This window comes from Chamaea fasciata, unplaced genomic scaffold (assembly GCF_029207755.1).
Source record: "Chamaea fasciata isolate MVZ Bird 193981 ecotype frontalis unplaced genomic scaffold, bChaFas1.0.hap1 SCAF_2, whole genome shotgun sequence".
In the NCBI taxonomy this organism is placed as follows: domain Eukaryota; kingdom Metazoa; phylum Chordata; class Aves; order Passeriformes; family Sylviidae; genus Chamaea; species Chamaea fasciata.
Genome location: NW_027094087.1, coordinates 113,313,078 through 113,340,834, shown reverse-complemented (window position 1 = coordinate 113,340,834; position 27,757 = coordinate 113,313,078). Strand labels below are relative to the sequence as shown.

Here is a 27,757-nt window from a genome sequence, read left to right as displayed (position 1 = left end):
CAGTGCTGAAGCAGGAGTGTTGTAACAGCCAGGAGAGACTGAGGAATGTCAGATCTGCAGGAGGAGGTTTCTCTGCTGAAAAAAGTTCCTCTGTGTCATTTGAGGAAAGATTCTGCTCTGCTTCCAAACCCTCCCTCATTTAATCTTTTCCCTTTGTTGGTGATACAGGTCACACAAAGTCACCCTTGTCACAGGACCCAAAGCAGCAGCTCATTCCTGAGTTTCTCCAGCAGTTCTGTCCTTCAGCCTCTCCTCAAGTATGCAGTGACCACTGGTGGCTTCCTGCCTCAGGGACCAGGAGAGAATGCTCCAATGGAGAGCTTCCACAAATCCATTTTACTTCCCCTCATCCTGACTGCCTCGCTGCCAGGTAGGACACGTTCATAACCCTGAGATGAGCCACCATGGGCAAAATAAGGGAAATCATTTTAATGTGGTGTAAATGGCCTTTGCTGATGAGTTCAGCCTGGGCAGTCAGTCACACAGTGGGATTATTTGAATTGTTTGAAAGGGGGATGTTTGCATTTCAAGCCTGCGTGATCTGATGATATAAAGTGTGCTTCAGTGTGAAGGACTGAGCGGTGTGAGGGGTGGGGAGGAGGTGGGAAGGCCATTCTCTTTCAGTTTCTCCCTCTCCTTGTTCTTCTCTTCCTCCTTGGGACTGCTTTTGAGGGTGCATCTCTAGAAAACTCAATATCACCAGCTGGTTTTTACTTCCATAACTAAATGCAGATTATCACGTCGTTGGTTTACCACCAATTCACACTTCACATGCCTGAGTCTCAAAGTCAGTTCAGATTAAAAGTGTCTTGGTGGCAAAGCTTCAGAGGAAAAGTGAATATTAATTAACTAGTTGGGTAGTGGAGATAGGCTGATTTTTTTTTTTTTTTTAATTACAGTCTAGCTGGATTTTTAACAGGCTCTGATAGGAACCAGCTGCAGTGGGATGAGGAGGAAAGGTATTGTCATGGATTAGCAGTGAAAGGAAACACAATGCAGGAATAAACACTGAGTTTTCTGAGCAGTGGAGCTGCACAGGGATGTGTGGTATTCAACAAGCTCTTAAACAACCTGGTGAAGAGGAGGGAACTGTGAGGTGGCAGACTTTGCAAGTGGTGCAGAATTACTTAGGGCAGCCAGATCCAAAAAGAGACTAGGAAGATTTGCCAGAAAATGTCATGATGCCAGATGAGTAATAAAGGCAGAGAAAGCTTTCAATGCAAAGCATCTCTTTAATGCAATGTCTAGTAGGGAAAAGAATAGATGTCTTGGAAAGAGAGTAAATTGCTGAAAAAGAGAGAAAATTTCACCATTTAATGTCTTCAGCAAGGCAGATAAAATGACACCTGGCATGATGTAAATCCACAGAAAGGTTTCATCTCAGATATTGGCTGTTTTGTTAACCCTTCCATTACAAACAGGACTGGTTACGTTTGAGAAAGCTACAAAGTGTGAAGGAGCTGTTCAAAGGTAGAGAATAAAAGAATCATAGGAGGGTTTAGGTTGGAAAGGACTTTAAAAATCTTCCAGTTCCAACCTCGCTGTCCTGGTCAGGGACACCTTTCACTAGACCAGGTTCCTCAATGCTCCATCCAGCCCTGAACACTTCCAGGAACGGGGTGTCCAAATTTCAGCTTGTCTTGGAGGGAAGGATGAGAGGGCTTCATTAGCCAGGGATATTTTCCTGCTTGTTAAAAAGGATAAGTAGTAAAAATTTATTAAAATAATTAATTATATGGAAGTGAATGGTGAAATGATTATTCACAGTTTCTCATAACAAAAAGAATCTGTGGCAACCACTAAAACTATCAGAAGATTTAAGGCTAACCAAAGCCTGTTCTTTTCTCAGAGCGTGCAATTAAAGAGCAACGCTTATGGTCACTGGTGTGGGGGATATCAAATTATAAACAGGCTAGAAAACCCTAGAAACAGATATCATAAAGGGTAGATCCATAGATGCAGAAGCAATTTTTGGCTCAGGAGGTCCCTGGATCTCTTCTTTTTGGGCACTGGGAAGTTCTGCCAGGGACTGCTGTCAAACAGTGAGTGAGAGGAGAGAGGAAGACACGCCTGGGGGCTGTGGAGAGGTTTGTGTGCAGGTGGGAGGAAGTAAGTGTTACTGAGGATCAGGAGTCTGGTATTACTTGACAGAAACATCCTGTAAGCATTTAAAAATCCTTGTTAACATAAGCGAACGAGCCAGTCCCTCGCTGCAGGCTTTGACAAGCTCTAACCTACTTTGGTTTTCAAAAAGCTCCGCTGCAGGGCTGTTGGGTTTTGAAACAAACTTGAGCTGTTTATTTATTGTTGTGTATTTAACAGCTCACATAGCAGAGCAGTGGGCCAGTGGTGGGGAGGGGGAGGTAGAGGGCAAGGTGGGGTGAGCAGGAGACTGAAGAAAAAGTGAAGAGAAAAAGGAATTTCAAAGGCACTGGAAAGAAAAAGGTGTAGAAATCCAAGCAGAAAGAGCAGAGAGGCAAGGGAGTAAGACAGATATTAGATGCAAAAACTGAAGGATGAAAAGCAGTGTTTGTGGAAGGGCAATATGAGTATAGAGGGGGAGATTATTTTGAAATACGATAATGAGGCTGAAAAAAAAAAAAAAAGAGGAATCATTATGGCAAAAGGATAAGCCCATCCTGTCCTTCCCTGCACTGCATCCAAATAGGTCACCTACAAAAGAGCAAAAGACAGAGCCAGCAGAGGACAGGAGGCAAGGAAGAGAAGGTAGCTACGTCTCAATGCCCTTGTTGTTGAAAACTCCAGCGTGGAAGAGTGGGTTCTTTGGAGTTTATTGAAGCGTGGAAGAAAAAACATTGTTGATGAAGGGCAAGGGTGGGTCTTTGGCAAATGAGGTTCCCTCAGTGCAGGCGTCATCCTGCACAAGATGCATTTTCATTGCTTCACAACCTGCAGTGGTGTGACAGGGGATTTGTGTGGCAGAGGAGGGAAAACACCAGCTCATAGAGGAGTTGATTTGTGCTCTGGGAGGCACTGAGCAGCTGGGACACCAGAAGCACTTGATTTAAGCAAATTTTCACCCCTGGTGACTGCTCTGTAAACATTTAATGATGTGCCTCAGAGAAGGTGTCCTCACTCAGCTCTGTTTTTCAAAAGCCAGGGGGTGATCAGGGAGCCAGCCCAACATTTCCCTGCTGCAAGGATGGTGTTTGCCTGGGTGGGATGTCTCCCCACTGGTGTGTGGGGAAGCAGATGTTAAAACAGCTGTTAAGAGCCGAGCACGTAATTCCTGTAAAGTGCAATGAAAATCTAGCCCGAGGCCTTAATTTGTTTAAAAGCAACCATCTGCAAGGTATTTTTGAAGCAGGATGCAAATGAAACCAGCACTAACATTTTTCTCCCCAGTGCGTGAGGCAGGGTCCAGCAAAAGGACTCCCAGCACTGGCTTAAGGCATCCCTAGCTGGGTTTAAATCCCATTTTTGCCATGAATGTCCTCTGTGACCTCACACAGGTGACTTTATCAGTGTTTGTGCACGGGCTGGACAATGGAACAATTGGTTCAGGACTCCACGTGCAGAACAAACCGTAAAAGCAAGAAGATAACGAGGCAAAGGTGAAATCACCAAAACCATTCAGGCAAACAGGTGGAGAATGCTGATGAAACTCCTTTATTGAGTGTGCTGGGGCTGGGGTCTAAATGGAGGAGAGGTTATGTCCCACTCCTCAGCCCTTCTGCCTCCCAAAGGATCCCCATGCAGGGCTCAGGGACCCGTTCCTTATAGGGCAGGGAAAGACCATTTATTGCTCCAGCAGACCTGGTGGAAGAAGATGTAGATCCTACCTTACCTATGGACTAATAAAAAATAATTATCATAGATAAATTATTAACTCATACCTACCTGCCTATCCTGCCCTGAATGTCTGAAAAAAGCAACATAGCAAATTATTTTTAGGGCCAGTGATCACTGATTATTCCTGTTTAGGGATGAATTTCAAAGATTAATTAACAGCAAGCATTGTCCTGAAAGTTGCATCATTTATTCAGAGCCCTGGCAGACCAGAACTCCTTGAAAAAGTAAAGTGTTTGCAAAGGCATGGAAATAAATTCCAAGTGCACAGAGAACAGTTTGCATTAAGAGGGGCAGAGTGGGTACATTTTAATTTGAACAGAAATATGATTTACTTAATCTTATCTGGCTTTATTAATTATCAGAGTAGGTAAAGTTTACTTTTCATTTAATGTTTTGTTGCTCACACACAGATACAGTTTGCAGACTGAGGTGCATGGCAGAGGTAACATAACCCAGGAAGGTGGAAAATTTTTGTGAAGGTTTTTGTAAACATGAGAGGACCCAGAGTCAGCCATACACAGAACCAGGGAGAGCGAGGTTTGCACAATCCTGCAAACCAACGAAGTCTGTAAACGCTTGCAGTGGGTGGGAGGAAAGAGAGAAGCTATTTATAATAAAGAACAATTCCTGGCACCAACCTGGTTGGATATACAGTGGTTTAATGTGGGCTGGGAACTGCAAAAGGGTCTGCACAATGGAGCAGTGAGATTCCAGACACTGTGTCCTGGGTGCAGTTCATGGAGGCATTGGTTGCAATGTCGTCACTGAGATTTGGGCTCTGGTTCCATTTATACAACCATCAGACACCCCTGTTGTGTGAAAAATACAGCGTGTCCTTCTCTCACATCATCTGCTGACTGAAAGAAAAATGGCTTTTTTCAATAATTTACAGCAAATCCAATAATGAATAAACTACCTAAAAAAACATGGTGTGAACCAAACCCTAAAAAATTACTCCATTGTCCTGAATACTCTCAGCAAGGGAGTGATGACCATTTCAGACTTCCTTTCTCCTGGAGCACAATTGAACACTTACTCTCAGGCCAAATTTGCAGGCACGGGGTTTTAATTAGACTGCCACGGACTGCAGTGTCTAATTGCTAAGTCTAATTGCTAATTGTCATCGTGCAGAGCTCGGCTGGAGCCATTGGGACACCACTGGCAGTCCTGGTGCTCCCTCAGCAGGAATATTCCTCCTGATGCCTTAAGCTTTAGCTTTCTTATTTTTCAGATTCTGTGCTGCCCACGGGTGCAGTTCTGTGCCTCATATTCAGTGTCAGTCAGCTCTCTTCACAGAGCAGGGAGACAAAACAAATCCTTTTCCTGCTGGAGACCAAGGACAACTTTCAGCCCCAAAAGCACAAACAAGGGTGGCTGAAGGGAGGAACGAGAAGGATGGGACCTCACAACCCAAAGCTGTAGCTGGAGAATTAAACCCCAATATGCAAATGAACCAAAACTTATAAGAATGTAAGATCTCATAACTAATCAGCCATTATGTGAGCATTCTCACCATCTGTGAGGCAGATCCCCCTGGCAGAACTGTTGGGTCTGCAGGGAATGAAATGTCCATGCTTGGACTCAATATAGTCCTAGATGAGGAGTCCCTATGCAATTGGTGGAGTTGGCAATGGGAGACCCTGGGTCTCTGAAGAGGAAAGGAAAACAAAATTACTTCATTAGGAGCTTTCAGCTGTAAAAATATTAACCAAAAATTCACACTACCTTTCAAGGAGTAGAAACTAATGAGTTGCAGCACCTCTGGTTAACAGAATGCCTGAGGAAGTCTTTAGAAGAAATACATCACAATGTATGTGATGAATGATTGAGGAATAGGGGAAGGAGCACTGAAGGATAAATTATGGGGCTGCAAAAAATCAGTGGCAATCCAAGATATACAAAAGGAACTGGTTGCATACTCTAATTATTTAAAGTGTAGGCAACTCATGTATTTTCTTATTTAAAAGTTGATTTTTTTTTCTGTCAGCAAGATGATAGTAGTCAGTGATTTACTGAAGGGAAACAGGTGATTTTGGAGTGGGAGAAAGAGATGATGTAATGAAGGCATTTTTAAAGAAAACCACCTAATCTAAGCAGGATCTGAAAGATTAGATTGCAACTTCCATATCTGAATGGTTGTTTCACACTATCCAACCACCTCTGTTGGTGTTGTATATGTATTTACGGACTGATTTTGGTTCCCTCACAGGTCTGGGCTTTTGTTACTCCATCACCAAAGGCCCTGAGAATGCCACAGTCCTGGCTGGCTCCCAGGCACGGTTCAACTGCACGGTGTCTGCAGGGTGGAAAGTCCTCATCTGGCTCTCCAAGGGCAGCCCTGTGCTCACTGTTCTCAGCTCCCAGGGCTCTGTGGAAACCACAGACCGCTTCACCTCCCAGAACTACACCCATGGGGATGAGTTCACCTCGGAGCTGATCATCCACAACACCCAGATGAATGACTCCGGCAGGATTGAGTGCAGCATCCAGCAACCCAGCGAGAACAACTTTGCCTTTCTCTCTGTGCAAGGTGTGTATAGCCACCAGCAAAAAAGCTGTTTTGTTGTGCTGCACTTGAGGGAATCCTCTGAGGAATTGCTCAAGTTATCCCTGGGAAGGAGTACATGCTCTCATTTACCATCCTTTGCCTCCTGCCCTCCTTGTCCTAATTTTGCTGTCCGAGCAGGTTTTAGAGTCACATGCAGAGTGCCAATAACAAAGGTTATAACTGCCCCTGTTTTTTCCTGTTCCGTCTCTTACTCCTTATCAGCCTGCGGCCAGGAAAGCAGGATCTCACCACCAGGCACTGTCCATTTGTCAAGGAGGGGCTCGGTGCAGTGATGGCAACTCATCACCTATCTGCAAACCTCTTCTTATATGACCTGAGCATATTTAAAACTCTAGAGGGAAACACTGTTATTTCATTATGTTGTCCTCCAGCTGGATAGATATGTGTCAAGATGGCTAAAAAGTGCAATTTCCTGCTTTTTATTGGAAAGGTACTGAAAGTTGAGACTTGTGCTTTAGACATAGTGGATAAATGGGCCCGTGTAGTTGAAATATCTGCATGTTTTCATCATGCCTGTGGTATATCTGTATTAATAATTGTTTTCCACTTCATATCTCAAGGCATAGCTATTTCTGGGTAGCGAGATAAGATTTAAAAGCAATCCAGCAGGAAGGCAATGCAGCGAAACATTCTGAAGGAACAAAAAACATCTTTTCCCTCCCGCAGTTAATGGATCTTTACTCATCAAAAATAGCACCTTAACAGTAAGAGAGAACCAAACAATTGAGATTGTTTGCGAAGCCTTAGGATGGGCCCCGGCTCCAGACATTACCTGGATGACAAATGACTCTCTGGTTGATAAGTCCAGCTATGTTACCCAGCAAAGTCCAGGATCTCATGGCCTCCACAATGCCCTGAGCACCTTAACTCTGACTCCGACGGACACTGAGGTCTTGACTTGTTTAGCTGACATAGAAGCACTCCCCAGCCCTCAGAATGCAACTGTAACTCTTATTTTTGACAACTCTGCCGTGGGTAAGTGGATGTTTGTTGTGCTTTTCCCGTACTGTACCGCCTGTACCCAGAGCTGTGCATTTTGTTCTGATTCGTTTTGCTTTAAAAAGTTGTTTATTTGCAAGTCAAGTCCTCCGGGGTGTGGAATTCAGAGCCAGGAGTCACAGCATGGTGTATAGGTAGGGTTAAAGGTATTTTTACCAGCCTAATGAACCATGAAGCCCAAGGTAGGACTGAGCAAGACAAAGCCTCTGACAAGTATTTACCTCTGACTCCTGTGGATTTGCTGCTAGGAAAACCAACTTTTACTCCTTGACCAAGAAAACACCCAAGGAATTTAGATCTTAAATATCCTTGATCAGACCATGCCTGCCATGTTAACTTAATTTCTTACCAAAGAAAGCCAAACCCTCGTGCGAAATTGTTCTCCAGAATATCCAGTACCGGTTTTACCCCCGATTTGGAAGAAAAACCCCTCCCAGTTTCTCCACACAGCCCAGAATAAATTCTGAACTAACATATATGGAATTTTTTGAACTGGGCATCAGGTTGCTTTTTACTGGCTTTGACTTAAGGAAATTCAAAGTTGCTTTAATCCAAGCCTGGATGTCGTGCAAATCTCTCCAGAGCAGTTCGCAAGGCCTTTGATAACTCTAAATATTTTTGCTAAGGTTGTAATCATGCTGACAGCTTCTCTTGATGAACTGATGCTTCTTTTGCAATGGGTGAACAAGGCACATACAAAACATCCTTACAGGGTATCAATGAGGGGTTTGGTACAGACATTTTGACACATAAACAACTGAGAAGATTGAGTAGCTGTGCCCTTTGTTTTCGGTATGAATCATTATTAGCAGGCCTTTTTTAGAAGTGCTTGCTTGGTAATGGAGTCGGAAAAGGTCATTTTCCCACCCCTAACATTGATCTTAATTACTGACTAAGCAAAATAGGACTTTCCTGAGGAAATTAATAAATTCCCCTGCCCACTCATTTGTGATGTTTCCATAGCTACTCCCTGCAAATCAGAAGAGGGGAAAAACAGATGTCATGAAGCACTATTGATGTGTGTAATCAGTGATTGTATAGGACCATCATTCATTTCTATTTGGAAATGCCATTGTGCAGCAGCAGCAGGCACTCAAAATTTGATGGGATAGGAGAATCTGAAGCCTTTAAATGATCAGAATGAAATAAAATCATGGCATTTATGACACAGGAAGGTATATAATATATATATCACACTCAAAATCTAAGAGCTTGTCCCAGTTTTCATATACAGGATCAGCCTTTGCTGGCTGTTGGGAGAGAACACAACCAACTTCAACCATGTAACAAATCCTTCCCAAAACTACTGAAATATCAATTTTCCCTTTCACTTTAAAGCTGGGGGAATCAAATTCCTCCTTGTTCCTCTCAAGCAATACAAGAACTACCAAAAATCAGAGCCCTCTCCAGCCACCAGCCCCTGGTAAGGGAATGTCCCACCTTCCTACACCTCTGGGTCAGTCTTTCCATACAAAGTGATGCATTTTCATGTCATTCACTTTTCCTACAGTGGTGTTTTGGTTGAGCCTGGAATCTGGGAACTCCTGCAGAGTTATCCCAGGAGATGCACTCACAGAGCTGTTACTTGGAATGGGACCTATGGTGGAGTTCCTTAGCTGGGTTCAAGCTGTCTTCGGCTTTGGGGTTGAATTCCTGTGGCTTTTGACCTGCAGAAGCTGAGGATAGAGAGTATCCCGTGAGCCTGGATGTCCTTTGCTTTTGAACTCAGCCAGAAAGCTCCAAAGTGTCCCAGAAACTATGTGCAAGTTTTTCCAGTCTCTCATTCCTCACTGGTCACTACCACCTGCCTGGGAAAATCCTCTTTTCTGCAGACACTTTGTCAAAGTCAATATTTGGACAATTTTGGGAGGAGCGAGGGGTCAGGATGGCAGCAGAGGATGGGCCCCTGTGGAATGAGGAAGTAGCTCTGTGCACTCTAAACACTTCATGGAACTTGGTTTGCATTTCCTAATGGACTCAAGGGGACTTAATACCTTCACACCGTCGTGCCCTCACCTTGCAGCTCCTCATTCATACCCAGCTCCAGTTTCTTTCTGCATCCTCCAAAACTGCAGACACAAAAATGCTGAAGCTCTGGGAGTGTTTGTATTGTACCCTGTCCTTCTGGCTTCAGCTCCATAGATCTCTTGGCACACAACCTGACCTTGACAGGGAGTGAAATACCTTGGTGTGGCAGCCAGCCTGCAGGAATGGGCTGGTGCAGGTGTGTTTAGCTCTTCCCCTCTCACTAGGGTTAAGCTTTCCCCTCTAGCTAAATAGATGTCATTCATATTTTAGTCATCTTGAAATCCCTGTGGCATGTCTATGGAACAAAATGTACTAAAATGTAGATATCTGTTGCAGTACTTCTAGATAAAAACACTAAGAACAAGTTTATCATCAATTGAGGGCAGCCTACAGGGTTTACTGCTAATTTTCAGGTTACTCAGTGCTTGTTTTTTTTCCTAATAGAAGAAATTCCAAACATGCTGATTGAGCATTAGGATTAGAGAAGACTGGAACAAATTGCTTAATGATAATGACCTGAGCTTTGGAGAATGCAGATTCCTGGCAGAGGTTCAAGCTTTGTAGGAGGCTCTGGTGCTGTGTCTTTTCAGTCTGAAACCTCCAAACCCCAAACACACACCCAGGAAAATTTGTAGATAGAAAGGGTTTTGTTTATTCCCTGCCACAGGTAAACGTGGTTCCCACATCAGGGGAATTACCCCAACCTTGAGCAGCTCCCAGCCACCTTCATTCCCGTGGGACCTTTCCCAGAGGCTGTCAGCCAAGTGTGGCCTTGGGGTTGTTAATTGGGACCTAGAATGAGGAAAAGACAATCATAAACCCATGGGATTTCCAGATCTGGATGTGTCTCACACCTGTAATTTGGAATGGAAGATTGTTTCTAAACAACTGCCAGAAGTGTTTTGGGACTGCTTTCCAAAAGGAAGCCAAATTGAAGGTGCTTCTGGAATATTTGGTCAAACCAAGGGACAGGATGATGTGACAAGAAGTGGCATCTTCCTTGTACATCCAGCTGCCTGAGAAATATTCCCCATCCCTGGAAGTGTCCAAGGCCAGGCCTTGGATCAAGCTGGCATGGTGGAAGGTGTCCCTGCCCATGGCAGGGAGTGGAACTGAGAGATCTTTGAGGTCCTGTCCAACCCAAATAATTCCATGATTCTATAATTCTAAATACAAGATAATTTTTTAAAATTCTGTGCACATGGGAGCCCTGTTTGGTCATAGCAAGGGATTTCAGCAAGACATTGAATGATCCTTAAATCCCCTCATTTAATCTTGTAGATTACAGCAAAGATGAAGGAATAAGTTTAATGTGAGAATGCTGTAGAGAAGATGGATCAGTAGCTGTGTGTTCTTCACTGGTTTTGCTCTTTTGTGCTGTTTGTGTGGGGAGCAGGTGTCCACCAAGCACATCCCAAAATCAAACACTTGTTGAAATCATTAAGAGAAATCTCAAGGCAGAGTTGATTAGAAAATCATTTTCCCAGGCTAGAGCTCACCAACTGTACTAATCACCTGCAACTATTGCTGTAGTTTGTGGGTAGAAATGGATTTTTTTTTTCAAAGCAGTTTAGCTTATTAAAGGGGACACACACATTTGGTCAAATTAATTGGACCTAAAATACCTATTTTCACTCTACTGACAAGAGCAGCCAGGCAGGAGACACAGTGTCTGCAGTATGGACACCAAAACTGAATCTTAACACCTCTCTCCAAATGTCTCCAAAGGACTCTGGGATGCCCAGCATAATTATAAAATAAAGTTAAATTTGAAAGTTGCAACCCTGTGCTTTTCAAAAGAGAAGTAGCAGTGGGAGGAGTTACAACTGCAGTAAAGGATTTGAATTCGGGAATTTTTTAAATTCTTGGGCGCCATCCATAAATACAGAGTCTGTCATTTGGAAAACACAGACACCTTGTTAAATATTCACCAAGCACTTAACAGCATCTCACAGAGAAGGTAAATATGCTGAAAAGGATGTTTTGAACCTCTGATAGTCCAATGTTTCTCCATTTGATTTAACAGAAAATGATTACAGTGAAGACAACAGGAGCACGTGGGTTATTGTACTTGCTGTTGTGCTTTCATTTCTTGGTATTGTTCTCCTGATCGTTATTATTGTGTTTGCTGTGCGCTGCTGCCTGAAGAGGAGAGGTGAGTGGACCTTCACAGCTGGTCTAAACACAAAAAAGTGGTTTTGATTAGACATAAATCTACTTGTGTCAGCTTTGATGCTGCACAAACACCTGTAAGCAGAAGACTGAGCAGGCAGATCCTGCTCTTAACTATGACCCGTTTAAGATCCTTCTTAATTTCACCATCATGTTTCTCTCATAAATTTATTCCAATCAGTGTCAGCCCTTCACATTAACTCCCAGGGAGGGGTCATGTTTTCTGGGAGTACATTCACTTTTCAAGACATTTAAAGGTTCTTTATTGAAGAATATTTTCAGTGATATGTGCCTAATTCCAGTTTCCATGCAAGCTGCTCCACAGGGCTGCCCAATTTTGCAAACAGGGTGGAGACATGCTCCTGTGGTAGCTAGAACTCAGGGCATGCTCTTAGAGAACTTACAGGAGTTTTAAAATTTCATTTCCTGCATTTAAAACATCTTTTTTTTTTTTTTTTTTTTTCTTCTCATTCTCAGGATCTACTTACCAAAATGAAGTAAGGTAAGCCAGATGGCGTGAGAAAACTTTTTTGTGTTGGCTGGACTCCTTGAGGCTGCTGCGGGGTGGCAAGAGGGACATGCCAGTGTCCTTGTCCTGGCATCCCTCATCCCAGAGCTCCCGGTGCTGCCGGGCTCTGCGGGCTTGTGGGGACAACAGAGGGATGGCGGACAGCATCCAGGGAAGGGGCCTGACCCTAGGGATGAAAGGCAAACACCAGGGCTCGCTCGGAGAACTCTGACCCCACGGCGGTGAAAACCCCATCAAAACCCCAAAGCGCCGCTCGCTGGCTGATGCAGCGCAGAGGTGACAAACTGAGCAGACGCTGTCAAAGCCGAAGGACAAAGCGGATCGCTCGGAGCCCGCTGTGCTCCCAGGTGTTCCGGGGGAAGGCAGGGGAGGGTGTCTGGCCACCAGAGCCCGCCGGGCGATTGCCGCCGCCGCCACAGGATGTCACTGCCAGACCGGCAGCGCGGCTGGCGCTGGCAGCGGGCGAGCCCCGGAGCGGGGCGGGCGGGTCCCTCCGGCTCTTTAAGGCTGGATAAACTGGTAAAAAAAGGCGTTCAGAGGGCAGGTTTGGATTAGATGTGAAGAAGAAGTTCTTGACTGGGAGGGTGGTGAGGCACTGGTACGTGTTGTCCAGAGATATTGTGACTCTCCATCCCTGGGAGTGTTCATTGGAGCAACCTGGGATAGTGGAAGGTGTCCATGCCCACGGCAGGAGCGTGGAGTGAGATGGTCTTTAAGGATTCTTCCAACCCAAGCTATTCTATAATTCTTCAAAAAATTAATAAAGCTGCCCCGTGGACGGGTATCTGCACCTCATTCGGGCGTGTTTCAGTACAAAGCTGTTGCACTGAGCTGAAAAACTTTAGAAATCAATAACTGGTGGCTCTCAGCATTAAGATCCTTTTTATCAGCACCTGTGTGGCTGTGACAGCCATGGCAGTGAGGTTGTTCATATTATTATTTATATTTAGGCAGCATTGTAAATTCATTCTCTGCCTACGCTTGTGGGGCTTTTTAACTCCCCGTCCCTTAATGAGTTTGCAGAATGTTCCACCGTGCCTGGCATGCCAGTAATTCCCAGTTTCATTAGCAGCCTCTTGTGGGGAAAGTTTGTGGAGGTCTGTTGACAGGTTTCCATTTGTAGAGCACTTTATTGATAGGAAACAAAATAAGGAAATTAGATACCCTCTTTTTTCTCCCAAGGAAATGATGCTTATTATGCTGTGCCATACGTGTAAACTTCCATGTGATTTCTTACTTTGTGGGGCTAAATTAATCATTTTGCCAAGTGCAGCTACTATATAAACAGGCCAGGACTAAATCAGCAGGGATTGCTTGGATTCTGACTTACTTCAGAATCCCAAAAACTTCCACAAGGATCAACCCTACTAAGGCAAAACCAGCTGAACACGCAGGGGAGGGCCTGCCCAGCAGTGGGGTCTGGAACAGTCAGACGCATGTCCTTCCCAGACCCTGCCTTGCTGTTGTGGATCTGCAGTGCTTCTTTCAGACACCCTGAACAGGTCCAGAGTAGGGCATAACTTTCCCCCTATGTTTTGCATCTGGTCTGGGCAGAAACAATTCTACCTTCACGGCAGAAGTGGGTTTTTAGCTCTCAGTACTACAAAATTACTATTTCTCCATTAACTTTAAAGATGGGTTGTCTCACTGTGTTCACAAACCTTGCTTATACTTTAAAGTTAAGAAAACTGGGATGAGTTCAGGCTCTGAGACTCAGTTTGGACTTGGAGTTTCAGTGTTGACAGTTCTTCAAGGTTTGAAAAACAGTGACCCTGAAATCACAAGGATTATTAACACTCACAGATTTTGTAGGCTCAGGTTTTGGGTTTGTTTGTTTGTTTGTTTGTTTGTTTGTTTTCCTTTGGGGGGATCTTCCCTGCAGTAAAAAGAATGATGCTTGTCCAGATTTTGGAAGCTGCATTGCTGTGGTAGCAAAGAAGTAGTGAGACCAAACATACACTGGTTTATTTCCCGCCTCTATTTTTAACTTGGCTGACTATCTTCCTATACCTCCCACACCTCTTTTTTTTTTTTTTCTTTTTCTTTTGTATCTGCTTTTTATTTGGCTACTCCATTGAGTTTGTTGGGATCTAAGGCTCAGATAAGAGAGGCAGCACAGTGTCATGTAACATGAGGGTGCAGTAGCTCTAAACAATTGCTTTTGTCTTCTAGCAACCATGGCAGGACTCTTAGTGGTGTCCAACCTGTTTATCTCCTAAAAAAGCCCCATAGTCGACAACTGACTCACCAGATTTGTGTGTGCATTAGCAACGCCCCTCTTCAGCTCTGTGGGCCTGCAAAGTGGTTCCTACTAAATATAGAGGAAGTAGAATTACAGAATCATGGAATCATTGAAAAAAAACCTGCAAGGCCATCAAGTCCATGCTCATCTTGTAACCAGCCCAGAGCTCTGAGTGCCACATCCAGGTCTTCCTGGGACACCCCCAGGGATGGGGACTCCAAACCTCCCTGGGCAGCCCTTTCCAATGCTTAACAACCCTTTCCATAAGAAATTCTTCCTGATGTCCAATGTGAGCCTCCCCTGGCACAGCCTGAGGCCAATTCCCCTTGTTGTGTCCCTCCTTCCTTGGGAGCAGAACCTGACCCTCACTGCAACTTTTATACAAACGTTACTACCACCCCTTCCCATTAAAAAGTTCCTGATTTTCCATCATCCATTTGTGTTTGCCACACCTCAAACCTAGGCAGAGGTGGACCTGGGACTGTCCTGGAGAGGGGTCCATGGCAGCAACAGATCAATAGTAGCATCTCTTCTAGCATCAGAATTTTGGGTAAAAAAGCACCGTTCTCTCCCTGTGCAGCTGTGAGGGCACCATTCTGCAAATTCGGAGATGCGTAACTTTAGCCAAGGAATTTCTCCCACGTGTAAAGTAAATTTCAGAGTGAAAGATTAACTTCAGAGTGTACAGATGAATCACTGACTGTGGGGATGTGAGAGGACACACTTTGGTTTTGCAGCTGGGCACCAGAATGATGAGCTGTCATAAATGACCTGGCTGGTGTTCCATTATTGGGCACCTAAATATCCTGTGATTCAGAATCAGAGATCAAAATTCATTTTCTACAAAACCTGTGGTCTGGCACAGGGTCCTCACTTTTTGAAGGTTGCCTTATTTTCATGGCTGTTGACATTGCAGCTGATGGAAACTTTCCAAACAGAATTCCGTGGGTCATATTTCCATGGAACAAGATTTGTACCAGCTAATTGCTTGGAATATGTTATACAACTTTATTTTGGGACGTGAGACATTTACTTTTTTCTCTCTAGTTTGCTAGCCAAGAATTCTCCCACCATGAAGAACCTCTAATGACACTTTTTTGTTTTCTAGAAAAGTTTCAGCTGAGAAGAAAAAAGATGGTGAGTTGGAAGGCAGGCAGAGGAATGGCAGTGAAAATCTGGGATACATTCCAGAGGAATTGTGGAACACAGAACAAAGCCCAAGTGAGTCTAAGCTGGGGAATCACAGGTTGTCAAATTGCTTCTCAACAAGGGCCTTTTGGACAACAGGTCAAGCAATTAAAATTATGAGGTTTCACAATATTTACTGAAGGACTTGTGCTTTTCCTGGACATTTTTAATTTTTTAGAGGAAGATCCTCCAAAAATATTGAGGAAACATCCAAGTTCTTTGCAGTTGAGTTTGGATTTAGTCCTAGGGTTTTTTTAAATGCCTTTGTTCTTCCAGTTGTTTTCTGGGGCCAGATGTGGGAGGACTGGATTTTCATACAAGCAGCGATTTGAGCAATATTTTGCAGTTTGTCTGTGAAAACAAAAGAAAATTCACCACTACCAACATAAAAAAAGAAAAGAAAAAAAAAGAGAAGAAGGAAAGAATAAAGGCAGTTAGTGAACTATTATTTTACTGATAAATGACTAAGGCATTATAAATTCTTGTCCTTAAGTACAAAGACTCTTCAAAAGCAAATGTAAATCTCCACCAAATCGTTACCCGCCACTTGCATTTATAGCCACATTATTCTCAAAACATTTAATCAAACACTTAATGGCATAAAATTATTGTGCAGAGTCTATAATCCAGGCACGCATCCTTTCCTCTCTGACAAATAAGTGGTGAAGAAATAAGTACAGGGGAAAGATTTCCAGACTATGTAGTATTATAAAAATGCAGCAGTTATAAAAAGTAAAAGGAACATTAAGTGAATCTGGACAAATTGATTCCACAGAATCCTAGATTGGCTTTGTTCATACTTGTTTGTGTTGTGGGTTGATCTTGGCTGGTCATCTCTCTTCTTCACTGACCTGGCTGTCTCCAGGACTCTTTCCCTCACAATTTCTCACTCCTTTTTCCCAGGTCCTGCTGTGCTGTTGTTTTTTTTACCTTTCCTTAAATATGTTATGGCAGAGGTGCCACCAGTGTCACAGCTCAGGCAGGACCCACCTGGAGCCACCTGGAACTGCCTCTGTCTGACACTGGGGGCAGTTCCTGGTGTCACCTCACAGAAGCCACCCCTGCAAACTCCCTCAGTACAAAAATCTCACCATTTTATCCCAAAAAATTAGCCTTGTTTTTGCTCACAATATTAAATCTTAATTAGCCATTGTGGTTCATGCCGTGGTGGACACTGAGTAACAGTAGTCTTTTATATTCTTGTTGCAGGACTTGCCTCTCTTCCCCCAGTGTTTTCAAAGTTTGCTGGCCCTGATGACAATTCGCACATCAGTTCTGTACCAAAGGTAATGCTGATATCTTGAATATATCGAGCTTTTTCTTTTTCAGACTGTGTATTGTCCTACAGCCAAACATAGATTTTGGGTGGAGGTAGACAATTAGAAGTCAATTACAGCTGTAATTGAGTGTGTGGAATGTCCCTTCAGCATTCCTGACTCTGTTTTCCTTCAGACTTGAAGGAGATGTGGATGTAAGATGGAAGAGCTGTGAAGGTGAGGTTTGAGGGTCCTTTGCGAACGAAATCCAGTGTAGAGAGAGTAAATAAATGTGCATTTTCTCTGGATCATTTCTTGACTGTATTTTCCAATATTCTGCAAGTTGCTTCAATCAGGAACCTTGTATAGATGTTGAAACCTTTGGTATCTCAGCATTAACAGCTGGAAGGGAAAGCAAACACCCAGTGCCCCCAGAGCTTTGCCCCTTTTCCATGTGGATAAAATGTAAAATGAAGAGCTCAGTGTTTATTCCTTCACTGGTTCCATTCTCAGTGGCCTCGTTCTGAAGGCTGGTGCTGCTCTCAGCTTCCAGCACAAGAGCAATGTGAACCTTAATTTATGCCATATTTTTGTAAAATCCATTTAGCACCTCTGGGATGGTTTTTGCCAATATTCTCTTGAGAAAGTGGCAGTGATGTGGTACTGAGTTCACTCCTCAGCACAGTGATAACTCATTTATTTTTGAAGAGCTGCTTCAACATGTACAACGCAGAAATCTCTCTTGGGGATGACATTGCACATAAATCATAGCAGAGTGTGTCAACTTCTTTTGGCACACAATGAAATTTAGGAAGCACTCAATCAACAATTAAAACAATGATCACATAACACCGGTAAAAAATAACAGCAATGACACTGATGCATTTGTGCCTGGTAGTTATGACGGCTGACATGAATTACTTGTCAAACAAAATTCTGTTAAAGCAAAGCTGAAAAGTCTGCACAAAACAGTGGAGGCATCAGTGTGGATCTATAACTCCAAGCAACACTTTCAGACAGAGTTTGGAATGCTTGTGAACAGGATTGTGGGTCACTGGCTTTGCTTCCATGCATGTGGTGCATGGTATCTGCTCTGACAACCAGGAAAGTTGTGCTGAGCACCCTGGACACATTGTCTTGGTTTGGAGAGACAGGTGTCTGCCAGGGAAAGCTGGAGCTTCCCTTGGAATGGAGAATGTAAACCCCCTCCCAAATTATTATAATTTTGAAGTTAAGGGGCTTTCAGGCAAAGATATAGGAATATGAATAACAGTTCTTTACTAGGAATATAAAAAAATACAAGTGTAGTAGTAAAAAAAAACAAACCCCAAAACCCCAAAACAGCAACAAAAAACCCCAAGCAAACAAAACAAAACAAAAAAATTCATAGAAACCCTGGCAGAGTCAGAATCCAACCTGACCCCCTGTTGGTCAGGGTGTTGGGAGCATTCCAAAATAAGCCCTCCTGGAGTGACAGATGTGGTTCTGTAGAAGGGTATAGTTTTCTGTGAAGGTCCAGTGGTGGTAAGATGGGTCTGGTCTTCCTCTGGAATTCCAATGGAATCAGGCTGTGCTGGTGTTCTGAATCTCAGGTTTTATCCAGGTAGGAATGCTGGGCACCTCCCCCTGGGTGGAGCATCTCCCAGTGGGATGATGGAACTGTATCAGCCATGCAGTGAGCCTCGATGGCCCATTAACAGCAGATATCCCTGGAGGGAGGATGGGTGGTGGAAGAGATGAAGAACACTGCTCCACCTGGTTTAACAGCTGCCCATTAACAGAAGACACCCACCCCCTCACCCCTGGAGTGATGAGGAATGGGTTATACAAGAGATAAACACTTCTCCAGCTGGTTTCAACAGATGACAAATAGAATACACATTTTTGGTTACATATTGCAACCCAAGACACATATCTCAGGGCAGGATATTGACTCCAAGAGGCTTCTGGATGTGGCGCTTGGGGACGTGGTTTAGGGGTGGTGATGGTGGTGTTGGGTTGATGATGGGACTGGATGATCTGGAAGGTCTCTGCCAACTTTGATGACTCTGGGATTTGGTGGTTCTGGGATTCATTTAGCCATTTCCCAGTGCCTTGGTGCTTGCTGATGGTTCATGGGCACTAGTTGGGCACTCTGGTGGCATTAAGGCATTTAGTGACATCTGAAAGGCATCGAATTTGGGTGTTCTCAGGCAGCTCCATCCACTGTGAGAACAATAATGTTGTGAGTAGAGACCATCAGGGTCTGGGTTCACTGTTCTCATTCAAACTGAGACATGAAAGGTGCAACCTCCACATGAAATCCTGAGTTAGATGATCTAGGAGTTCAAGTGGCCAGAGAAACTTTGAATCCATCGCAGGAACACAGGATAATATTGAAATATTTATGATTTTTAAACCAGTTGTCTGTAAACAGTATAAAGACTCTGTTACAGTGGCTTCTACCTGCTTCAATAGCTACACACACATTCTTGAAAAACACCAAGAGAGAATCAAGAGGTGAAAATTATTAAAATTATTTATAACTATTTTCCATAAATTAGATGACTATTTAGCCATCTAAAAATGACTTGGTGAAGACAAACTATTTATCAGTTTGAACAGGGCTTCTCAGTATATTGTGATGGCCCCATCTTGTGTATGCAGCAGCTGAAAAAAGGCTGCTGAAAGTTTACCCTAAATTTTGGATTTTCAGTCCATGACTTAATTTTACTACAATTAGTGCAAACTGAGTTAAACATTTCCCAGACAAAAAGCATTTTCCTTTTGCATTCATAACCTTCCCTGTTAACTGCATTATACAGGTTTTCTCACAAAAGGTGTTTCTGGATTTATTCCAATAAAGTTCAATCACCACTGATGCCAATATATTGCCTTATAACCATTGTAGTGTTCTTTCAGTATATTTCTTGTCGAGTTGGAGAAATCAGATCTTAACTCATTTAGCTGTTTGTTGGCTAGTGCTGAATCAAAAAATTTGCTCAGAAACCACCTGCCTTCCTGCCATCTACTAAGCGCAGGAAATTGTGATTCTCAGTTGGCTTTCCCTGCCTGAGTACTGGAAACATTCCCAAAGAATTTTCATTTTTTTTTTTCTCCAGGACCTTTAAGTGAGAAATAGGGGGGGAAAAACCCCAAAAAACCAGGAGGAAGAAAAGTTATGCTGAGAATTTTTTCTGTTGTTAAGGAGGTCAGGAAGGGGTGGACTCCAACAAATTACTTCTCTCTCCCTGGATAATCAGGAAAAATGAGCAAAAGTCCTTGCAGTGCTTATTTAGAGGTCAAGAAGAAGGAAGAAAAATCCAAGGCCTCCCTGAGGAGTGAGAAGTCCATCTACTGATGGAAAAATTGCAGATTGAAGATGTAAAACCCTATCTGTTCCTGTGTCTCTGAGGGTAATGGCTTCCAATTTGATCCCTTCTGTTCCATATGTTAAAAAGTTACAATTTTAAATGATTTGGAAGATTGAAGGAGATCTCATATCACAGGTTTTGCTTCCTCAGGATTTGTTAATTCATAGTCCCAACTGGGTACAAACCTGAAATCCCCGGTGTGTGTCATAAAGGGTGACAACAGAAAAACGCTGAGCTCAGCTTTTGGCCATTCAGACTCTTTGAATCAGAAACTAATGCAAAATGTCCACAGAAGATAAATGCTGCCCAGTAATTGCACTGATCAATTCACAACCTGAACAAAAGGTTTGGCAAAGAACAAAGGAGGAAAATCAGAGGTGTGCGAGACATTTAAAAAATGATGAGTAATGAAGCAAATTATTGAGCTGAGGGAAAAATTACGAGGCACTGAAAGAGGACGCCAGAAGCATCAGTCAGAGGTGCTGGACGCTCTTCTTTGTGATGATATTAACTGAGAAAAGGTCAAACTGAGAGCAGAGGTGCAGGCTTCTGTTTAATTGCAAATATAGTTCCTGTCAGGGATGGGAGAGTGTGATCCTTGCTCCCAGTACCAGGGCTGAACTGCCAGAAAAATGGGTTTTAGGGACCAACATCTCACTCAGGGAACAGTTCGTCATTCCCTGCCCCACAAAACTTCCAAAACTCAGGAGCAGTGAGAGGGATCCCCTGGCTGGGATTTTGCAGATTTTGGGGCAGCCCCACAGACAGTTGTGCCTGAACAAGAGCCACAGGTCCTGAGCACCACCTCCAAGGAAATCTGTTTTCCAGGTTCCCACAGAAGGAGCTCTAAGGATTGAGCAACTTGCAGGATTGGAGAATCTCCTAGATGAGCTTCATAATCAGCTCATTTAATATGCCATAAACATCTCTGTGATAAATCAGGAGCCCATTCCATAAGAGGGCGTGAATGCTCATTTTCCAATGGGCCGGATCCGTCCCTGCTGTGACTTCAGAACAGGAAGCTTCCACAGCCTCACTCCTTTCCAATCCAGAGTGAGTCATGGCTCCCTTAATGGGGAAGGATCTATTTTTCTTCTTAACTACTCCAGATGACACTCTATAAACTGGAAATATTATTTAGCTGTGGTTGTGGTTTTATACCGAGAAGGAAATGAATGATGAATTGCAGCTCCATTTATTGCCCCATATAGAACTCCTCTGACTCTGAGGGTTGTTGGGAAAAAAAAATTAAGCTATCAAAATTGAATTAAAAGGTCAATAAATAGAAAAATAAGTCAATGAAAGCAAACAATTTTACCCCTGCTGATGAAATGGGCTGCAGATATGTCACATTATGATATCCATTGGTTAGCATATCTTGATTAAGAGAGCAATAAATATTGAGGATACAGATAGAGAAATGGCAGGTGCAGTTTACAGTTTGTTTTCCCAAATGTCTGTGGGAAAAGGGGAGGAGTGAAGGCATATGGGTGGGATTAACCCATGAAGAAACAAGGGGGAATTTCCAGGCTGTATTGATGGGCAGAGAAATTTGCTGAGTGTCCAAAAAGTTGACAGGATGGAACTGGTTTGTTATTTGAAGTCATAGTGTATCTGAATTATTTTGAGGGTATCCAGAATTTATGGGGTGGGTGTTTTCCTGTAAATGAAGTGAATTTAGAGTCAAAATTGAAAACAAAGCGCAGGGGAAGAAATAACCTTCAGAACCAGAAAGGTGTGCCCCCTGATTTTTTGTCCTGTTTTTGTTAGCCCAGTGTGTGATGCATGCAGACACGTTTGGGAGCACTCCTACCACATTAATGTCAGCAGTTTGTTCTAATGCAGTCAGACTTGAATTTTTTTTTGAATGGCTAATACCAAGCCTTCAGTTTATCTCACACTTCCACAATATCAGTGTCTGAGGAGCTGCCATCTGTCACATCAGTGTTGAGATCAGAGTCCTGTTTCACAGGGCAAGATGTGTGCTCATCATTCACATCACTGATACCACATGGGGTGCAGAACTGAAACATGCTTGTAAGAGCAGAAATCCTTCTTTCATTTACTGAAGATCAGTATTCAAAACACCACGGAAGGATTCAACCCTGAAGCCAGCTGATACACACTCAGTTTATCTTCTGATTCATCCATGTGTTTCTAGCTCCCTTTTTGTCTGGCTGCAGAGCTGGAAGAGATAAAAAGATCTCTTTTCATCTCTTTGCATCTGTTTCCCCAACCAAACCAACAAACTATGTGAAGGTTTTCCCAGTATTATAATCCTTTTATAGTAATCCCTGTGAAGAGGCACCCAAGGCAGGTGACAAATCAACAGGCAGGCTTTGAAGCATGTGACTGTCAGATATCCATGGTTAACTGGATGCCAAGCTGACAGTACAAAGAGATTCAAAACTATGTAAAAGAAATGCTGATGTTAGTGCATCCTTCCTGATGGGGGCTACCTCAGAAACTTGATCCTATGATGTTGTGCTGTGCAGCAAGCCACTGGAGATGGGTTTTTTCCCTTCAATCTGTAGGGTGTAATGAATTATGAAGCCATTTTTCCTCAGACTAGGACTGGCAGGACTGGCAGAGCACTGAATTAATCTAAAGAGGAAACAACTTTGAAATTGAACCCAAGCAGGGGCTCCAGCAGCTCCAGCAGATCAGGGTATAAACATGAAGAGGTTGTTGTGGTCCTGCTCCTCTGCATTATTATTTGTAATGTGTTATATGAGATCTTCCATTGCATTCAGAAAATGAGTTTTAGGTCAGTGACCAGCAGTCAGCAGCCTCCATTTCAGTGAAGCACAACCTCAGGAAGGCTCTGCTGCTTCAGAGAAAGCTTCCCAGAAAATGGGCCAGCACACAGCATGAGTTGATTGAAATTCATTAAATTATTCATTAATTGATACTGGAGCACAGTAAGCATGAAATAGAAGTAACTCTAAAGCAAATAACTTGGAGAGATGCAGCAGGGCAGGGGTGAACCCTCATGGACATCATCCCTTTGCTCCATCCCTGGGAGCAAACTCTGCTCAGTTCCTGCTTCAGTGGTGGTGAGAAGTGCCATGGCAGAGAGGGGCTGGATGGCTCCTTCCTGAGGATGGGATTTTTGAAGAAAAAAAGGCCTGATGGGGTTGCCCTTTCCCCAGTGCTGTCACGGGGCTGCCTGGATCCAGCTGCTGATCCCCTGGCCCTGCTGTTCATGTACAAACCTAAATCAGAGAATCTCAGAACAGTTTGGGTCAGAAGGAACCTTAAAGCTCATACAGTGCCACCCCCTGCCATGGGCAGGGACACCTTCCACTGTCCCAGGCTGCTCCAAACCCCAGTGTCCAACCTGGCCTTGGACACTGCCAGGGATCCAGGGGCAGCCACAGCTTCTCTGGGCACCCTGTGCCAGGGCCTGCCCACCCTCCCAGGGAACAATTCCTGCCCAAGATCCCATCCAACCCTGCCCTCCGGCAGTTTGAAGCCATTCCCTGTGTCCTGTCCCTCCAGCCCTTGGGAATTGTCTCCCTCCAGGTTTCCTGCAGCTCCTTCACTAAGCTCAGCGCAAAGCTTCTCCTGTCCAGGCTGAGCAATCCCAGCTGTGCCAGCCTTTCCTCCCAGCAGAGCTGCTCCATCCCTCTGCTCATCCTGAAGCCTCCTCTGGGCTCTCTCCAGCAGCTCCACGTCCTCCCTGTGCTGGGCCCCAGGGCTGGGGCAGCTCTGCAGGTGGGCTCTCACCTGAGCAGGGCACAGGGACACAATCCCCTCCCTAAATCTCCTGTAGCATTGCCTCCAAATGGCCCCAAAACTGCCTTTTTCCACAACACTGCTGGATGAACTTTCTGATTAATGTCTTTTTTTTTTTTCCTTTAGCAAATCTGGTGCAATAGAACTATTTTTCTGCAGCAAGTTCTGGGAAATATTCTCACCTCAGTATTTTGCTAAACACAAGATTCAAATCATGACCTATTTCAGGGTGTTTTAGAGACAGTGTGTTCTTGGGCCCCCTCTGAAACTTTCTGGTTACTCAGTATGCTACTGGTTCAGTATCCTTTATTCTCACAGAACACAATATCTAGGAATATTTCCTTTCCACAAACATAAAACTTGCCTTTGGCATTTTTTCAGATTTTTTTCCCCCATTCTATTTGAAAATTGGTTATTTTGGTGGGAGAGGTAGTAGAGAGCTTCTCTGCTCGACACCACTGAGGTCTTTGGGCAAGAAATTAGGTGCAGCAGAGGGATCTTGGAAAAGGTCATTGAGCAAATCCAGGCAATGCTGTTACTTCCCAAAGAACCTCTCCTCTCTGCAAAAATAAACAGTAAAGAAGGGTAAATTTAGAAAACAGCAGCATGTTCTAGCAACAAGAAGGGATGGGAGGATGGAGAAAGAGAGTTGTGTTTAAAACAGAAGGCAGCTGTCTTGTGAAATGCTTCTAGGATAGTTAAATTTATCCCACAGTGGTGCTGGGGCTCATTAAATACCAGAGACATGTTGTCCACATTTGTTATCTAACATTTGCCTCCATGTGTTATTCAATAATGTATATGTACCAAATGCATTATTGAAGATGTTTAATACTGGAAGAATACCAGAGCAATACAGACTGTACATGATTAATGCTCCAGAAACAAACCTCGGGAAATTTGGTCAGTAGTTTGAGAACTATATTTGCCTTGATTAAACATTTCACTGAGAAAAACAGTGAGATTTCCATTAATTTCCAAGGGCTTGAGACCAGGTGAGGAATTGCAGGGAGGAGGTGTTGCTACTACATTTAAAAATCCAAAGTTCATGTAACTTGAATGCATTTGAGAGCGAATTTTTCCTCGTCTTTTCCTCTCCAAGGATATTTTGTAAAAGCACAGAAGTAAGTAGGACTGGAGATGCACCTGCACTTGTTTCAGATGCGGAAAAGCTTTCCAAGGCTGCTGAGCATTTGGCCTGCTCTGATCTCACCAGGGGCAGTTTGAGAACAGGCTGCAGTCAGTGGAAGTGGAATCCTGGCAGTCTTGGGAAGTTTAAAAAAAGCCTGGCTTGGATAAACACTGAGATGCTGAGAGTGATCTTCCAGCCACATGAAATGTTGGTGTGCTGTGATGTCTAATGGATTTGGAAAGCAAATATTCATATTTTTTACAGCTTAACAGGTATTTCCTTTAAAAGAACCAGAGGAGAAACACCCAACATCACCTTTTGCTTAAAATCACACAGACTGCAGAGGCCACAAGAAGTTCTCAGGCAGCAAAAGATCAGATAATGAATTCCCAGAACTGCCAGCAGCGTGTTGCATGTGAAGCTTTCGTTTCGTTCTGCTTCTCATGCTTTCCTTTGTGTTTGGATTTTGAGTGGGTTGCCGATGATAGATTTAATTTTGCTGTAATGCTCTGGGGTGAGGGGTTGGCAGGTAACCTCCTGAGACCCGCTGTGGGACTGCTTTTCTGGGATCTCTTTTAGTTCTGTCACTGACTTTGCTCTCCCCTAGGTGCGACCTCAAAGACGTACTGATTATCGGATCAGCCCAAAGAAAATTCGGAATGTGACACTCGTGTAGGAGGTACTTCTCCAAGAAGTTGCTTTTTTACATGTTTGGATGCCTTCATGCAATGGAGAAAAGTTAAAACCAGTTCTCTCAGTTTAAGTTATAAGTTATTTTTCTTTTTTTTTTTCTTTTTTTCCCTCACGCAATGAAATAAAACTGCAAACTTTTTAATGCAGCATGTGATAACGCAGCAAAATAATGGACATAAATGATATTAATAGACTGCCCTAATTTCCAAGACAATGAGTTTGATGGGACTGTGGAAGAAGAATCCGCATTTCAGGTCCCAAGGAAATCAGCAAAACTCGTGTCAGTCAGGAATGTTATGTTACAGCAAGATGAAGGACTGGAAATGCAAGATACTTATCATTTGAGAAAAACTGGTTAATAATAATAATGGTTAATACAATATCTACATTTTTAAACACATTTTATGTACAGCTGATCATCTTGAGCTTTCAGATTAACCACATTTCTCCATTCCTATTCTGTAATAAAATCAAGGGAAGCTTTCATGAGGGCTGCTTCAAAATTTCTAACAAAACCATCTTGGGATCAGGAATGACATTTCTCCATTTCAGCACATTATTTTATAAGAAGAATTTGCCTTAAAATTCCATTTCAGAAGAAAACCCAATCACCCATGTGCCAAAAAATTCCCTTTTTAAAAAAATTGAAATTCAAATATCTTTAGCTGAAAAATGTAGATTTGAAACTCTTGACTTTGAAGAGTTATTGCTCGAATGTTTTATGTCTCTGTTCTACTTGTGGGCTGAGCTGTGTCACAGCAATGGTGGCTTCTGGAATTCAGTTTGAACAGTGTTTTTTCCTCAGGGATAGAGTTGATGATGACCATGGGAAATGCACTTTAACAAAGCAACTTCTCAGCAGAGCAGATTCAGCACATGGACGACATCTACAATTGATGAAATGTTGTGTCTGAAATTTTGTATTTAGTAATAAAAATGTTCAAGCTTATTATTTTTTTTCTTTTACAAAAAGGCAAACTTCTTCCAGAAAAACAAGTTATTTTCACTGTACTCTTCTTTCTTCCCACTCAAAGAATTCTGAATTATTCAGTGTGTCTCATGTTAATCTTTGGTACGAACCGACGCAGGTGCTCTTGAAAGAAGCCCCTGCCTAGAATCCCTTCCAGTGACATTCTGTGCAACAAAACTGAGGAATCCGAAACCTGAACTCAGGAAGGAGAAGTTGTTGTGCGCATTTAGCATTTGGTATCTCTTTAACTCGTGCCAGATTTTGTGCGGCTGGTGGCATTTTCAGCCAGTCTGTCAGAACAAGTGCAGGGTCTGTCTTGTGCTGTTTGTGCACAAAGCTGTTTCAAATTCGGACCATCTACTGCCTTTTTATCTTGTTTGCCTAAGGAGCAGCTTTGAAATGAATTTTATACTGTTACACGGACAAAAATATAAGCAATTTACATTGTGGCATATTTGAAATTGTCCTTGAAAATATCCTTAATTTGAATTAAACACTCGTGTTGAAAAACATCTACCCTATTCTGATACAAGGATTCCTATTGCTGACATCTACTTGTTACCACTGTAGCAGAATGCAACGTAAACACAAACAAAAATCCACTTTATTAGAGGAATGTCCATTGCATGAGAGAGGGAAGCACAGGGTAACACCAGCCTGTGACTCGAGGGGGTAAAAACCTGGAGCTTTGGGTTTCTGTTCATGTGCATTGTTAACAAGGCCTCGTGGTTGTCAGAGAAGTAAAAAAAATCTGTAAACTGTATGGAGACAGTGGTTTCCTAGTAGAAACTGTTGATTCATTGGGATATATTTTGCAAAGGGGTCAAGCTGTACTCCTTTGTTCATCTCCAGGCCCTTGTTTTCAAGCTTAACTTCAATATTATTTGGTGTCATAGCAAAGCAGCCAACGTAGACCTGAAGAAAACCTTTTCTCCACTTAATCTGAATCCTTCCGCATTAATCAAATACATTTCTGTGTTGATGCTGTGGGCCAGAGGGCATAAACTTGGGACTGTGTCAGCAACAAAGAGATTTCTGTGCTGGGGAGTCCCCACTGAGATTCCCAGGCTGTGCT

At 43.2% G+C, this 27,757-nt stretch overlaps 1 protein-coding gene across 1 annotated transcript; it reads left to right on the top strand.

The window, feature by feature from the left end:
• On the top strand, window positions 1–27,412 carry IGSF5 (immunoglobulin superfamily member 5). Its single transcript, XM_066177143.1, has 9 exons — window positions 1–66; window positions 169–370; window positions 6,023–6,343; window positions 7,049–7,357; window positions 11,436–11,564; window positions 12,059–12,083; window positions 15,461–15,573; window positions 16,750–16,826; window positions 25,627–27,412. The coding sequence occupies exons 1-9, from the start codon at window positions 46–48 to the stop codon at window positions 25,693–25,695; spliced, it is 1,266 nt and encodes a 421-aa protein (XP_066033240.1). The 5' UTR covers window positions 1–45; the 3' UTR covers window positions 25,696–27,412.
• Window positions 27,413–27,757: the final 345 nt, after the last annotated feature.